Raw genomic sequence first — 14,317 nt, forward strand, 5'->3', positions numbered from 1 at the left:
CAATGAAGATGTCCAAGGAAGTGATGGAGTCCCAGACCCTGGAGGGGTTCAAGAAAGGGCAGCTTTGGCAGTGAGGGGCATGGTGGGGATGGATTTACATTTGGACTTCATTATGATAGAGTTCTTTTCCAACCTTCTATGACTCTATGCATTGGTGACCATGCAGTGATCACAACTACAGAACTCAATCTTATTTCAGGGAATTGAAAGAAGTGGAATATCAGATGTTCTTAAGTTCTATGACTCACAGAACTCCTTGTTTCAGTTCTGTTCCCCCGTCTTACAGGGAAAGGCAAGCAAGAATAGATGCCTCCACAGTTAAGCCAGCACACTGCTTAAAGCTAGCTCAGATGTCTGCAAGAGCTACAGTTATTGAATTCTTTTTTTCCTACACCAGCAGAGACAGCAAAACCTACTCTTCAGAATCATTTGAGCTCTGCAAAGTGAAAGGCTCCAGGTAAAGCACAGAATGCTGTTATTTTTGGAGAGTAACTGGCCAGACAGCCCCAGCAAACCCAAACCAGGATGTTTTCACAGTCTGAACAGAAATGCCAGCAGCAGAACAGCATGAATGATGTAAAGATGTGATTTCAGTTATCCACAGGTGCTGTCTGCAAGATCAGTAAGATCACTTCAGCCAGATTCTGAGAGACTGTAGACAAGGGTAATAAATTACCTTTGGAAGACAGGGACTGGGGTTCACATCCACCAGAGCAGAGCTGGCTTTGTACTTTGAAAAGAACAGGGTCAGTTAAAGAGGCCAAAATACATACATCAATTCACGCTGGGTAACGTTGTAACAGTGCCCCTTTAATGCTTTAGCTCACCAGAGCAAAGGTTCCTTGTTTCTGCTCAGGAATTCCCAAGCCATCTCAGTCGATTAGGTAACAGCAGGAGCAAAGTCCAATCGCTCTCTGAAAGGTGTTTTGTACCCCACGTACCCAGAAACATTGGGCTAGCAGCTCCTCCTGCTCATAGGCCACTCCTGAGACTACAAACGGAAGAAAGAAAAACAACACCTGCAATACAGATACAAAAAGAACCTGAGCTTCCCAGAGTCGTGGCATATTCAAAAATCCTTCTACGTCCAGAAACAACTAAAAAACTTCAGGAATTCATACAGATACAACTGAGCAATGCACTTTTTTCCAGAGCATACGCCTCAAAATGCATCTAATTCCTACCCTAGTGAGAATCATCACTACTGAGGTCATGGAGACGACTAAAATCTCAAGTTTGCCAGCAGTCACTATTTTCTTGTACTACAAGGAGATGGTATTTCTGTCACACGTTCATTGGAAGCCTGCAATCATCATGTTACTGGGTCCTGACCTTTCCAAAAGGGAAAACATCACTGCTTCCATCTTCAATGTGATGCTTTGGTTTGGAGAAACCAGTTTCAGAACTTTCAGCCCATCTGAAATCAGTTGCTTTGGAGCCAGCTCATGTCAGCACAAACTGATTGCTGTGACAAAACTACCAAACTGGGTTTTCTCCTCTGCTGAGTTTGCTGTCTGTACTCAAGTCTACACAATCCAAGATTTAGGGGGTGTGAGCATAATTGGTTTCATATTCCAATTTTGAAGGATCTTTCCAGCCAAAGAGCTGTCATGCAGTCTCAAATATGAAATCTCCATCCCCACTGGATATCTCCAATCTCTACAACACACAGCAGCAATTCCCTGAGCAATCACCTGCTTACTTTCAACCACTTCCTCTCAGAGCAGCAGAATAACGAGGAGATGGAGGAGCCTTAAAGCCAAACCTTTCTATTTCAGCCTTTTTTCTACTGCAGCCACACACACACACGTATGCACACACTTGGTAACTGTGCAGGTACACTGGCACACACAAATTTTGGGGCAGAACAGCAACTCACAACAAAACTGTGAGTAGTATAGTATGCACTAGTGCTCCCCCTACAGCAACATGGTTCAGCTTCCTTCCATCTGAAGTGAGCTGAGAATTGCATCCTGTGGTCAAAAGAGTTCAAGCAACCTGATATACTCTTGGTGCACGTCACCTGACTCATGCCATGAAGATGGAGCCTTTGCAGCATCTGCCACATAAAGAAAGCACAAATCCTAAGACGTGCTTTGATGCACTGCAGCAAAAAGGAACGCGGGTAGAAGTCACCATTTTGTAAATCACACAGTAGTCCCATCAACACCTGGTTGCTTAATTATGTCTAATAGATGTAGAAGTAATGACTGCATGTCACAGACTGTCATTAGGAGGATGGGACGACTACTCACACAGCACAGCATTTAATAAGCTGCTTTGCTTAGTGGAGACTTGCAATTTACCACAGGAGTCCCCTAACATAATCACTGTCATAGCACAAAAGTTGACTTGCAATTATTACTATTTCAGTAATTTTCTAATTACTATCCTAGTGTTAAAATAAATAAGAGAAGGTAGCAGCAGTGAATGAGGAAGGCCATCTTACTCCAGCTGTGCTCATCCAGTCCCACTGCTCTCGATAAAAAGCATCTGCAGCATATTTAAAGCACAAAGAAATACCTTTTGAGTCAACTGATAAAAACTGCCTACTGTTAACATATGGCTTGGATCTATTAAACCTGCTAGCCACCTGTTTCCACAGGACTCCAATGTAGTTCTCAGCAAGTCGGTAGTTCTCCACCAAGAATAATCCATTTTTAACCACGTGTGACACCAGTGCCCCCCTTTCCTTACAATACCGACATGCAGATCCAGCCACCTGCCAACTTCTGCATTCGCTGCCATGTTTCAGAAGCTTTGAGTTGACTGCCATCTAGCGACACCAGCAGGCAGCCTCAGAAAGCCTTCCTACACGATGCCTGGAGTCACCTGTCCTTCCAGCACTGAAATTCAACTATCTTGTACCTTCAGTTCACACAACATTTGTTCTTCTGTTTCGATTTAGTCAAGCTTCCTGCAGCCAGTCAGTAAAAGCAAACGCATTTTCAGGTTAGCTTTTCTGTACACTGCAGGATCAAGAGGCCATGAGAGCTCACTTTCCCCTTCCTCAGAAACCAGTCCACCCCACCAGAGCTCACAGAGACTGGAAAGCGACTTCCAAATCTTATCACACACAGAAAAAAGGTTAAGAGAAGCCTGCATACTTAAATATTTCTTTTAATTACAATTACATGTGAAAACTCGTTACAAGTATTTCTAATGCTTGGAACTTTTCAGAAATATCTTGGGTGTTTGCCATCCTGCAGGAGGATTTTTCAAACCAGCTCTTTTCCAGATGCGCTCCAAATCTTTCTCAAATTTTACCTAAAACAGAGGAAAAAGAAAGAGAGAGAAATGGCAACACCTGAGAAGCAACGCTCAAGCATTCAGACACTGCCCAAGTGCCCCAAGAGGATCTGCATACATGCTGTGATAGCAAAACTGAGAGGATAGGGAGCGAAACTGTAAGAGAATTTCTCATCACAGAGCTTCCCACAGGCGTGCAGAAACTGAACAGTGAATCCCATTTAAAGAGGCATCTAGGCAAGGTGAAAAGTAACCAAGAATTATCTGAACTATATCATAGCAGACTGCCAAAAGGCAGCACTGAATGAGAATAGCCACAACTTGAGTGAAGGCCAACATCTTCATGCATCCTTTCTATTAAAGGAAGAAAAGGGTTCTAAATAAAAACAACAATAAAGTCAATATTGTGGTCTCTTCCTACAGCAGCTCTGTAAAAGCATGTGAGAATACGAGCAAGATGGGTAGGAAATTAAGATTAAACTGATCTTCCTGATGTAACATAGGTATGTGAATTAATCTTCCACACAAACACAAGTTCTTCCCCACTAGTCACACATCTTTATGGAGTTACTCACACCTGGTAACTGTCACACACACCTGGTTACAAGCACAGAAATGTAAGCTTCTGAAGAGGTAAAATACAGATTAAATCAGCCAACACTACTGAGCCAGTAAATCCTGAATTGGCTTAGACTGAATTTCTCCGAGCTGCTGCCATTTTTCCCTACGTTAATCCCACCTAAAATCCAACACCTGAACAAAGGGCAGTTGAAAAAGGGTGTGCACCTACATCAAGATGCTCCCTTTAAGCTGAGCTCACCTGCCGTTTCTTCTTGCGCCCTTCCTTTATCCTCCTTCTCACAAACTTCCTTCTCTTCAGCAGCTTTTTGTATTTGTGTCGATTCATTTTCCGTCTGCGGATCTCCAACACGTTCTTACACTGCAGTGTGTTGGTTGGTGTTCCTTCCCCTTCTTCCACATCAGCTCCTTCATCAGATGGAGGACAGACATACCTCTGGAGAGGCCCAGAGCCCACTTCTTCCTGAGCACTATTGACCTCTGCTTTAGGAAGGGAGTATGTGACTGTCAGCCAGCTTTCTAAGGGGCTGATGGAAAGCTTTCTGGGGACCAACATCTCTTCCAGTTCAGGCTCCAGCACGTGCCACCGCTGAGGCTGGGCTCCATTCTTATTAGGTGGCTGCGTGCAATAGTTCACAGATGTAGAATGACAGCAAAGAAAGGAAGACACCGACCTTGGCAGAAAGTGCCCTTTGAGAAGAAAAGAATTGCACTTAGGAGGCAGAATTCCCTAGAAATATCTTCACAACAGCTCAAGCAGCACTAAAAAAACTCAGTCATAACAACAAAGGAAACTGCAAACAAGCAATTAAATTCCCATCATAAAAGCAAAGAAGGCTTATCTTTTATTTTAACCCCAACCATTTTACAACAATCCCATCTGCTAAAATTACATTCGATGGCATTTCACTGTGTGAGCTGTACAGCTAATCCGGGATAGCTGTGAACTGTTCTCTGCTGCTAAGAAACCTCCTCTGCAGCTCCATAGTACTGACAGCACAGCCACAGATACATAGCACAACCAACAGCTCCCCCACCCACACTGCTGGCTGGAGAAGAAATTCCTGGGAGCCCAATTACCCCAAAAGACAAACAGAAACCCACTCACCTGCAACTCGTGAAGCCTTCAGTAGCCGGGAAGTCAGCTGTGATAGTAACATTTTTTTCCCCACTTCATTCAGTTCACCAGACCTGGTATTGACTGTTAAAGTAAAAACATTTACGCAGTGAGGCAAACCCGTTACTGCTACTTGAAAAAGCACTTTGAAATGTAACCCCAACCCTCCAAGAATTCCCGTTTCACCAGTTCCACTCTGCTGGATGTGACAGGCCCACAAACACTGAGGCAGCTGAGTTTCAGAGATAACCAATGCAGCTTTTGTTATTTCAGATTTAAGAAGTAGGCACCTCCATCCCAAGCCCCACTCGCACGTTCCCGCCCAGCTCAGCACTACGGCATCATTACCACAGCAGAAAGTGGAACGAGGATCGCTGCTGCGAGGAAACGCGCCGCTGCTCGACCTCACCAGGGGCCGGTACAGAGACCGAGCCTCTCTGCAACCCCCAAACAGCGAAACTGGCCGCTCCCGAGGCGCAGTTCTCACCACACCCGAACTGAGGCCCGAGCTCCAGCCCTAAGCCTTCTCCTCAGGCCGGCGGGCCGCCATCACTCACCATCGCCGCCCGCTTCCGCCCCAACTTCCGGTGCTCGCCAGCACAGCGCCTCCTGCCGATGACCGCCAGCACAGCGCCCCCTATCGGCGCCCTCCGGAACAACCGTGGTGCGGAGCGCGCCCCAGGGAAATGGCGGTCGTGGGAGCCGTGCTGCAATGCGCCCTTAAAAAGCATTTGTAATGCCTCTGAACGAAGGCTGTTGCACACATACCCCATTCTTCCTTCAGCCTCTCTTTCTCCACTGCTCACGGCCAGATTCCTCCTCGGATCCACAGCAGCAGCCTGTGTCAGTGAGCTGTTTGTGCGCTCATAGGGAGAGCCAGCAGGGAAGGGAAGCGCAGCCCTTTGCTCAGCTGCCCGGGCGCGGCAGCACCTCCCAAAACAGAGGTCAGACACGGCGTGCTCGCACAGCCGCAGCAGGGAAACACGTCCCGGTTACTGCAGCGGCAAGGAAAGGCTGCCGGGCACCCCTCCCTCTGCACCCTGAGATGCATCTGCGGGTGGCTGCTGTCCAGGAACAGCCACGCCTGCTTCTCCTGCTTCAACCTTTTGTCTTTCTGGGTACGAGAACCGCCGTCTTGGCACAGCATGAAAGGTCTCATCAGCTGGCATGGGGAGCCGCGCCGAGGCCAGCCCAGCACTTCAAAGAACGCCTTGCTTTTTATCCTTCCCTCAGCCAGAACACCGAGATCTTTTCACCGGCTGCTTTTGGTATTTCAAACCAGTTCAGCCATTGCTGTCTCCTTCAGGTTTAGACTTTCTGCCTGAGCGCACGGCTCTGTGGTCGCAAAATAGAGACCTGCACTCAGAGGAACGAACTGGAGCGGCTCATTACACAATTTGTTGAAACGAGACTTTATTGAAGACGCTTCAGAAATCTATGTACAAAACCACGTTCCCACCCCAAGATCAGGATGCTAATCACCCACTGGGAACAAAAGCAAAGCTGTGAACCTGAGGACACTCAGAAGTACCAAATCCACAAAGTTTGTCAGGTCTGGAGGAAACTGGAGGACCAAGACGTGTCTCCAGCACATCCACCATAGCAGGCTCTAAGAGCCTGTGCTGTCAGAGCAGGTCTGAGGGCAGGCTGCTTCTACAACCAAATCAGCAAAGTGAAACCAGCCCCAGATATAACCTGTACTTTTTAATCAGTGTTAACTGGTTCTGGGAGAGACCCATCACTAAGAGCACTGTGGTATTGTCAGAAGTGTTAGAGCAGAGCAGTAGTGATATCAAGGAAGAGTAAACCTTTCTGAATATACCTGGAGAGGGGGTGGATATCAGACTGGCTATTTCTATGAGAATCTAAGAATACCCTGAAGACGGAGACAGTAGTTGATGCAAGTTGAATAGTGACCAACATGCTGTTTCTGTACTATACTATGCACATCTACCACGGTAGAGTTTCCCCTTGCCAGTCCAGGAAGGAACCGTTTTCTTTTTCACCAAGACGATCCAGAACAGAGAGAATACCAGGGATGGCCTCTTGCACCTGCAAAGGAGCCTGGAGAGCAAATAGAGGTTGAGTTATTTCTAAGTATAACGGAGAATACAATCAAGGAGTCAATAGGATCAAATGGGACCTTCTTCAAGTTGCATAGTGTGCCTAGGCAGAGCATGGAAGTGTACTAGCAGCAGGGTCAAGGGTGGGAACAAGGGAATTATGCTTTCCTATTTATGTAGAGGTGTCACTAACCATGTTTCCGCCCATGTCTGTCTGAACCCAGCCTGGATGCAGAGAAATGCAGAGAATTCCATCTGATTTCAAGTCCGCAGCGAGACATCTGGTGATCATGTTCAGTGCAGTCTAGAAGAGGGGAAACCATCTATTAGTATGCTGCTTTTTACAACCACCCTTTCAGCAAGACCTTAAGCCAAGCTAACTGGCTATTCCTTTCCAAGATGCCTGCTGACAAATCAAGTAGCAATAGCAGCGTGATGGTAACTTATCCAGGCTTTATGGGGCCCTCATTCTCAGAAATACCTCTAAGGGAAGCACTGTGAAAGCTCCACCTCGTAAACTTATTGCCCAAAGATGAAACTGAGTTACGAAGGAAGATAAATAACATTTGAAACTCCTAAGGGCTCGTGAAAAATAACCCTGACGTAAGGACTCTTTTTCTGCAACAATCACAACACAAACATTCAGGCTTTTTACTTCTGATCAGGGAAAACAAGCATGTTAACAGCTTACGAGTAGGTGGTGCAGAAGAAACTGCATGTCTGATCCTGACGACTCATTCAGACTTAGACTCTGGATGTGACAGAACTAACGCTGCGATCATCTTAAGCTCAGAGTGGCCTTTAACACACAGACCCGTTCTCACCCAATGAGCACAGCCCAGGAACCATCCAAACCTTTGCTATCCTGTAGGGGTAGACCTTGAGGAACATCTCATTCGCCTGGACGAGTTGCATAGAGGCAGCAAGAGAGGACATATTAATAATAGCAGCTCTATGGCAGCCCATTCCTGTGCTCAGCTGAGCTGCCTTCCTCAGAAGGGGTAGAAAAGCCTGTAAAAACAAAGTTGGTTTTAATTTGGTCACCTCGCTCTTGGTCCATTTAAAGGCATCTCAAATTCTGCTCTGTGAAAACCTGCAGTACAACTCTATTCCATCAGCACTGGATGGTGATGGCTATCAAGACAAGCTGACCGTAGGAAACCTTTCCATAACATCCAAATGTAAGCAGCCGTCTGCTCACCTCCCAGCCCAAGCTGTCCACTGAAGTGACCTCGTACCAACTGGTTTTAAATAAAGACAAAGATACTGGTTGGAAAGCCATTGCTGCTCTCCTAGGGGCGCAGTTCCAAGGCGATAAACACTTGGGTTACGTGCCCAGCTCACAAGTGGCAGGGCCTCTGCAATGCCATCAATTAAGCATGCTTCTCCCAGTTCTTACCTTAGTGACCATCAGCTGGGCGACTGTGTTGGTTTCGTAGATGGTGAGCATCGTCTCTGCTGTAACATCTTCCAAGGAGGCAAGCACGTTGATGCCAGCGTTGTTGATGAGGCAGTTCAGACCTTTGTCTCCCACAATTTCTTCCACTTCCTTGACTACTTTCTTGATGCTGTTTTCACAGACCACATCTACACAGAGGAGCCAAGAACAGCCGCAGTGAGCAGCAACGTGGTTCAAATGCTGTTGCTACACAGCACGTGCTAAACCAAAGTTAAAACATGGCTGTGAATGGGGACAGTTAGGCAGCAAACAAGGATGGAGACCATGCATGGAAGATTTGCACAGATTATATTCCCTGTTGGTATCTTAAAATGAAGTTAGGGATCTTTCCAGCTGCTGGAGGTCGTGCACGGCTACTGACCATGCAGGAGACTTCAGATGCACTCACCTGACTTGGTTGAACATGCTCCTATTTAAGCCCTTTACTCACCCAGCTGGAGGAGCTTGATATTGCTGTATTGCTTGCTAAGCTGCTGGAGCTCCTAGGAAGAAGAAATTATTTCTATTACCTTCTTTGTACGTATGTTACATGAAGCAGTTTGAGACCTGCGCCTCCAGTTTGCTTTTGTAACTGGACTGAGAGCAGTGGCACTACTTTGCCTTCCATCCTTGAGAGCAAGACTGATTGCTCCAAGAAACTGGGCTCTTCACCTGCTTAGCCAAGAAACCAGCATGGTAAATTCTCAGTATATTAATACAGAGGGTGCATTTACAGTCTAACCAAAGGTCTTTGCTCAGGTGGCTCTGGGTGATGGCTCCATTGTGCTCAGGCTGCATGCCAAGCTGGTAATTCCTCACTGCTGTTAAGCACTTCTCCTGATGCTTAGCTGGTACCAGACATCAGGTCAGAGCAACAGAAACTCTCAGAAAAGCCATTTGGCACTACTGGTTGCAGAAAAAGCATCCTAACAGTTTTCCCATCAAAATCCTGTTATCAAATACTTTCGTTAGCTTCAGTTCTTGCAACTGAAAGTAGAGCACACAAGAAATTGGTTATGTACACAACAACTGTCCAGGAGAACGGTGTTCTCTCTGCAATATAATTCAGCCATCTGCCTGCTAATGCTCAGCAGTAAAGTAAGAGAGGAATAAGAAGTGTTCCTGTAGGAAATCAGTGCTGGGCTGATATTGCTCCTGGATAAGGTGCGTGCATGCTGGATTTTACAGCCCCAGCTGCAGCACTGGGGTTTCTGTGCCATGCAGAAAGCGGGGACAAATGTTAATGGATAGAGTGCAGGCTGCCAGCCACTCTTAGGGGCTGAGCAGCCACAGGCAAACATCCCAGCTCAAGCAAATCCACCTCTTCAGGAGCCCATCTGGAGCAGGGGTGGAAGGAGCTGCTTTTGAAAGAGTATTCCTCTGCCACTTGGAGATGGTTGGGGACTCCATGTCCCCTCATCAGGTTGTAACACACCACATTTTTTATCTCAGTTGATGTTCTGCAAGATTCTCTGCAGGTTTGTTTAGTAAACTTGCTCTCCCACTGCAGCCAACCTACAGCTGCTGTGGGGCTTGGAAGGGGAAGAAGCCAGAAGCACAAAACCAGCAGACATTCCTTTCCCTGGACAGGAATAGTTCTGCCATGTCAAGGTCTGCAATAATTATGTGGCTTTGGACTGTCTGCTGTACTTCAGTTTGACAGCACCAATTATGATCAGCTCCAGAAGCGCTCTGGCTTCCACGATGTTTTCATTTATTTATGGACAGATTGCTTCCCTGTCAGACAGAAACAAACTACAACTGTGAGGCAGCAGATAAACCTGCTCTGCTAAAAGGCCAGAGATGTTCTGTGCAGTGAGAACCAGTGAAAGGGCTCCAAAGTGAGCCAGCAAGATCTTCAGTTCAGAACTCCAAAGGCTGTGGCATTTCTCCTTCCCTGGAGCATAAACACTGCAATGGCTGCATGTAAACCAGAGTTAAAATTCAATAGTTTTTCCATTTAGTTAATTATTGTGTTTAATAATGACTCCCACTCGAGTGGCTTAAGGTTCACAAAAGAAGCTTCTGGGCGTAACTTTATCTTGGACAGCTTTGGGCTGCAAGAAGTACAGAGCTCTGCTGCTCTCAGTGAGAACAGGAGTGGAAAGCCTAGATGGGAAACCCAAAAAGCACAGGAAAACACATTCTTCTCCCTTCTGTGCCTAAAGAGGAGGGCCAGGACAAGCCCATGGCAGCCCCAACAGATGAAGCCACTTATATTTAGTTATGGTGCTGCAAAAGCTGATTTAAAACAAACAAGCTAACGAAGCAAACAAGCAAAGCACTCAACACCAGCCCCACATGTTTAGTGCAGCAGCTCTAGGAGTGTTTGGTACCCAAACAGCTACCCATGAGAATCAGAGAAAAAAAAACTTAAGGCTGTGATTAACATCTGTTGTTTCCTGCTTGCTGATTTTAATTACGATTAACAAGGAGTCAGCCTGCTCCCATTTAAACAGGATCCTCTGGCGCTGAGACTCCAGATACAGATCCATCAGTGCACGGGTTGTTAGGCTCCAATCAGGGTGTTGTGTTGCTTTTGTCATTTAGCAGGATTTACTTTGCCTTCTTTATGAAAGCATTATTCACTCTGGTTACAAGTCTTGGAAGGAGCCTGGCTGTGCTGGACTGATTGGAAGCAATAGAGCAGCCTAAGGCAGCTGTGTCAGGCAAAGGGGACTCAGTGCCCCTTCCCACTGCCCTGCTGGCACTCCAGACGAAGCCAAAGCACTCCAAGATTTGCCCACGTATCCCTGAGATGGGCTGTCCAGTATCACAGCACTCAGCCAACTTGCTGTCAGATTATGGAAGAATTCACACCAAGCTGCTGCCAACTGCCCCACATCCACGGTAGGAAGTACAAACCGCTGCCTTAAGCCAAAATTAGAAAGATTGTGAGAACACCCTCTTCCTGATATAGCAGATTTGTTGCTGGAGGACTGCTCCAGAGATTGCTCAGCTGGTTTTGTCCATCTGGAGTGCAAAGATGGGACACGAGGGTTATTTTGGAAGAGATTTGTAGCTGCCTCCGCTCTCAGTGCCAGAGCAGCTCAAGGAAGGGCAGATCAGAAGCAAAGTTGGGCTGGAGGAGCCCAGCACGGGACTTTTCAGGGAGGAGCAGCGGTTATCTCCATGTGCCTGCAGGCCTGCTGCATGCTATCTTGTGATCTTAGCCCATTTGTTAGGCAAATGTTCTGCGGAGGCCACCTAGGAGGTATGCAGCACAAGAGCTGGAGTTGTTACAGCTGCCAGCAGCCTCGCATGCAAAAGCTTGCAGCTGTTCAGCCTTATCCCGGGGTTAGCAGGCTACAGGAGATGCTGCTCCCTGCAGCAAGCAGACGGGCTCCTGTCCAGCACCTCATCCAAGGTCGGGTCCCTGGGGAGCTGCCTAGAGGATGCTCTTGGCATGCAGCTGTGAACAGCACACGCTCTGCTCAGAGCTCCTCTGGCTCAGTCCCCTAGTGGGGATGTGCTGCTGGGTATCGTCCTTGAGTGCTGGGTTGGCCAGTCATTAAGCACGCTTCATCACTTTTCCTCTAAAATCTGGCCCGATTATTTTTCAAAGGCTGTTTTTCGTTTCTGCTTTTTCCATTTCAGGATTTCAAGATCTGGCAGCAGAGCGAAGGCAAAAGCCTCGTCTGGGAGAAAAAGGAGAAGAACTACCCATCTTTTTTACCCATACCCGCTCAAGCTGACTGCAAGCTCAGAGCTGGGCAGCTGTACCCACTGCACGGCTCAGACACATCACTGCTTGCCCCAGCAGCGGTCAGAGGCTTTGTGCCAGCATTAGCATTGCAGATGAGACAGATAGCAATAGGGAGACTACAATACCTTCAGTAAAGATTTCCCTTCCTTGTGGTGTTTCCAAACCCATCTGTTAGAAATATGCTTTCAGCCGGCTGCGCAGCTCTCCACTGATGTGCTGCCAAAGCACAGCACATGGCTTAGAGGTCCTGACAAAGAACAAAAACCCACCCTGAGCCCCCAAGGACAACTCCTGCTCCAGGAAAACCCAAAAACTAAAACAAACCAACCCAAATTAAGGATGCAGCCCTGTGGCCTGCTGGATCCCAACTCAGGGTTACAGGAATGCAGCCCTGCTCCAGCTTCCTGCCTCCAACAGGCACAGCTGCCAGAAACTTTCCAGGTTTCTCCTGCTGCAAGCAAGCAGTTGCCCAGCCTTTTCCACGCACCACAGTATGGGAAGGCTGTTTTGTCCTTTGTCTACCAGGCTTTTTGCTCGAGGTCTGCATAATGCTTCTTGGGAAGCTCTTCCTACTGAAAGAACCACGTTGCTTTTTCATACAACTGATTCAAGACCATCACAATGGGAAACCACTGCTGGACATGAGGGTCAGTTGGTGAACCTCTCAGCAAAAGCAGCTTCAGAGCAAGCACCTGCACAAGAAGGCTTCAATCACTGACGGTCCCTGCAGTGTCAACCTTTAAGTGTGCAATTACCAGTAGGAAATCCATCTGGGACCTGAAGGAGGGCACAGCAAACAGCATAACCACAGGTACAGGTTGGGAGCTCCCGCAGCATGAAGGTAACCTGCACCCATGCTGTGTCACAGCAGTTCCATTCAGAAACATACCCTCAGAGTGTTTGTTGCATTGCCTGCTCTGACACTGAGGAACAGAAGGAAGATGACTTCCTTCACTTTCCTAAGCACCTACAGAGCAACACAGAGCTGCTGCAGAGCTGAGCAGCCAGGCTGCAGCCATTCCTGCCCTGTGCTATCCTGGAACAACAGGAGCCCCTGCCCCAGCTTTTGTGTAGCAAAGCAATAAAAGTTGTTCTGTGTTGTCTGGTAGCAGAGCAGTGAGATCACAGCTTGCACTGTAAGGAATTAAACTCACAGCAAAGCAGCAGCCATGCGAGATCTCCTTCACTCTGTGTGCCAGGGGAATCCCTTCTCCCTGGGCAGCCCTGTCCCAGTGTGAGGGAAAGAAGCAGAGTTTGTGGCACTGATTACAGGACGGCAGAGTCCTGACACAGAGCTGAGAGCTCAGATTCTCCCAGCTCTGCAGCACCAGATCTTTTCTGGGAAAGGCAGAGGATGATGCTCTGAGTGCAGAGCTGCCCTGGCAGCGTTCTGCTCACCACAGATTGCCAAGATCGGGCTGGAGCAGCACGGGGTGAAGCAGGCTGATAACCTGCTATCAGCTTGTCCCCGCAGGTTGGGTTGTCTGGCGGTTACATACAACAGCCTGGGGACAGAGGAGGGGAGGAGGGGTGCGAATAAGCCGCTGCTATATTGCAGAGAAAAAGGCAGGTAAACGAAATCCCCAGAGACACGCAGCAGCAACGGGCAGAAGGCACCGATCCCTGCCTAAGGACAGTATTTAAGTTGGTTGTGGACTTGTTGCAAGTCCAGCATGGAACGGGGAAAGACGGGGAAAGACAGAACGGATGCACAGTGCAGAAGGCACGGGGGAGCCCTAAGGGATATCCGTGCGAAGGCTCCTGGGGCAGCACCCATCTCCAGCTGCGCCCGACGAGCCGCTCCGCCGCCTTCCTCCCTCCCAGGAGCGGACACCCAGCCGGCAGCAGCTCATCGTCCCTCCGTTCTCGGAGCCCCCAGCAGCCCCGGCTCCATCCCGCATCCCCCCCTACCCCCTCCAGCCCGCTTACCTGCGCCTTATCGGGATAGCGGCACGTAGCGAAGACGACCTCCGGGGGGGGATCGGAGGCAGCGAGCCCCTTCACCAACCCCAGCCCGATGCCGCGGCTGCAGCCGGTGATGAGCACGGAGCGGCAGCGCGGCTGGGCCATGCTGCTCGGCTCGGCTCGCTCTGTTCCCACCGCAGCCCCACGCGGTTCTTAAACCTGCACGGCGCTCAGCCGGCACCGAGCCCCGGATCCGCCCC

The 14,317-nt window shown here is 48.4% G+C and overlaps 2 protein-coding genes across 6 annotated transcripts in view; both read right to left on the reverse strand.

Annotated features, from left to right (window-relative positions):
- Nucleotides 1–3,104: 3,104 nt before the first annotated feature.
- Nucleotides 3,105–5,882, reverse strand: AURKAIP1 (aurora kinase A interacting protein 1). 4 transcript variants are annotated; one of them, XM_042831618.1, is made up of 4 exons: nt 5,714–5,882; nt 4,937–5,029; nt 4,070–4,518; nt 3,105–3,267 (listed from the first exon to the last, which is right to left on the reverse strand). In XM_042831618.1, exons 2-4 carry the CDS (start codon nt 4,986–4,988, stop codon nt 3,160–3,162), a joined length of 609 nt encoding a protein of 202 aa, XP_042687552.1. In that variant the 5' UTR covers nt 4,989–5,029; nt 5,714–5,882; the 3' UTR covers nt 3,105–3,159. The 4 variants fall into 4 exon arrangements, with proteins under 4 accessions (XP_042687552.1, XP_042687553.1, XP_042687551.1 ...); XM_042831619.1 differs by lacking the exon at nt 5,714–5,882 and adding an exon at nt 5,503–5,580; XM_042831617.1 differs by lacking the exon at nt 5,714–5,882 and adding an exon at nt 5,294–5,496.
- A 459-nt stretch (nt 5,883–6,341) lies between these two features.
- Nucleotides 6,342–14,317, reverse strand: part of LOC122167135 (C-factor-like) — a 10,026-nt gene continuing 2,050 nt past the window's right edge. Inside the window, exons 1-6 of one of the 2 annotated variants that reach the window (XM_042831487.1) lie at nt 14,082–14,246; nt 8,898–8,949; nt 8,408–8,595; nt 7,864–8,019; nt 7,202–7,312; nt 6,342–7,009 (exon numbers count right to left, since the gene is read on the reverse strand). In XM_042831487.1, the coding sequence (XP_042687421.1) occupies nt 6,896–7,009; nt 7,202–7,312; nt 7,864–8,019; nt 8,408–8,595; nt 8,898–8,949; nt 14,082–14,222 (762 nt within the window). In that variant the 5' untranslated portion in view covers nt 14,223–14,246 and the 3' untranslated portion in view covers nt 6,342–6,895. Of the gene's footprint in view, nt 7,010–7,201; nt 7,313–7,863; nt 8,020–8,407; nt 8,596–8,897; nt 8,950–14,081; nt 14,247–14,317 lie in introns of those variants that run through there. The other variant, XM_042831488.1, reaches the window with a different exon arrangement.

This window comes from Centrocercus urophasianus, unplaced genomic scaffold, assembly GCF_019232065.1.
Source record: "Centrocercus urophasianus isolate 14NV4802_14NV808 unplaced genomic scaffold, USGS_Curo_1.0 seq_36, whole genome shotgun sequence".
Taxonomy (NCBI): Eukaryota; Metazoa; Chordata; class Aves; order Galliformes; family Phasianidae; genus Centrocercus; species Centrocercus urophasianus.

Coding starts and splice junctions, on each gene's coding strand:
- AURKAIP1 (XM_042831618.1), bottom strand. CDS start 4,988: ATGTTACTATCACAGCTGACTTCCCGGCTACTGAAGGCTTCACGAGTT. Junction 4,519..4,936: donor GAAGGCTTCACGAGTTGCAG/GTGAGTGGGTTT, acceptor TTCTTCTCAAAG/GGCACTTTCTGCCAAGGTCG. Junction 3,268..4,069: donor GGCGCAAGAAGAAACGGCAG/GTGAGCTCAGCT, acceptor CCTCTGTTTTAG/GTAAAATTTGAGAAAGATTT.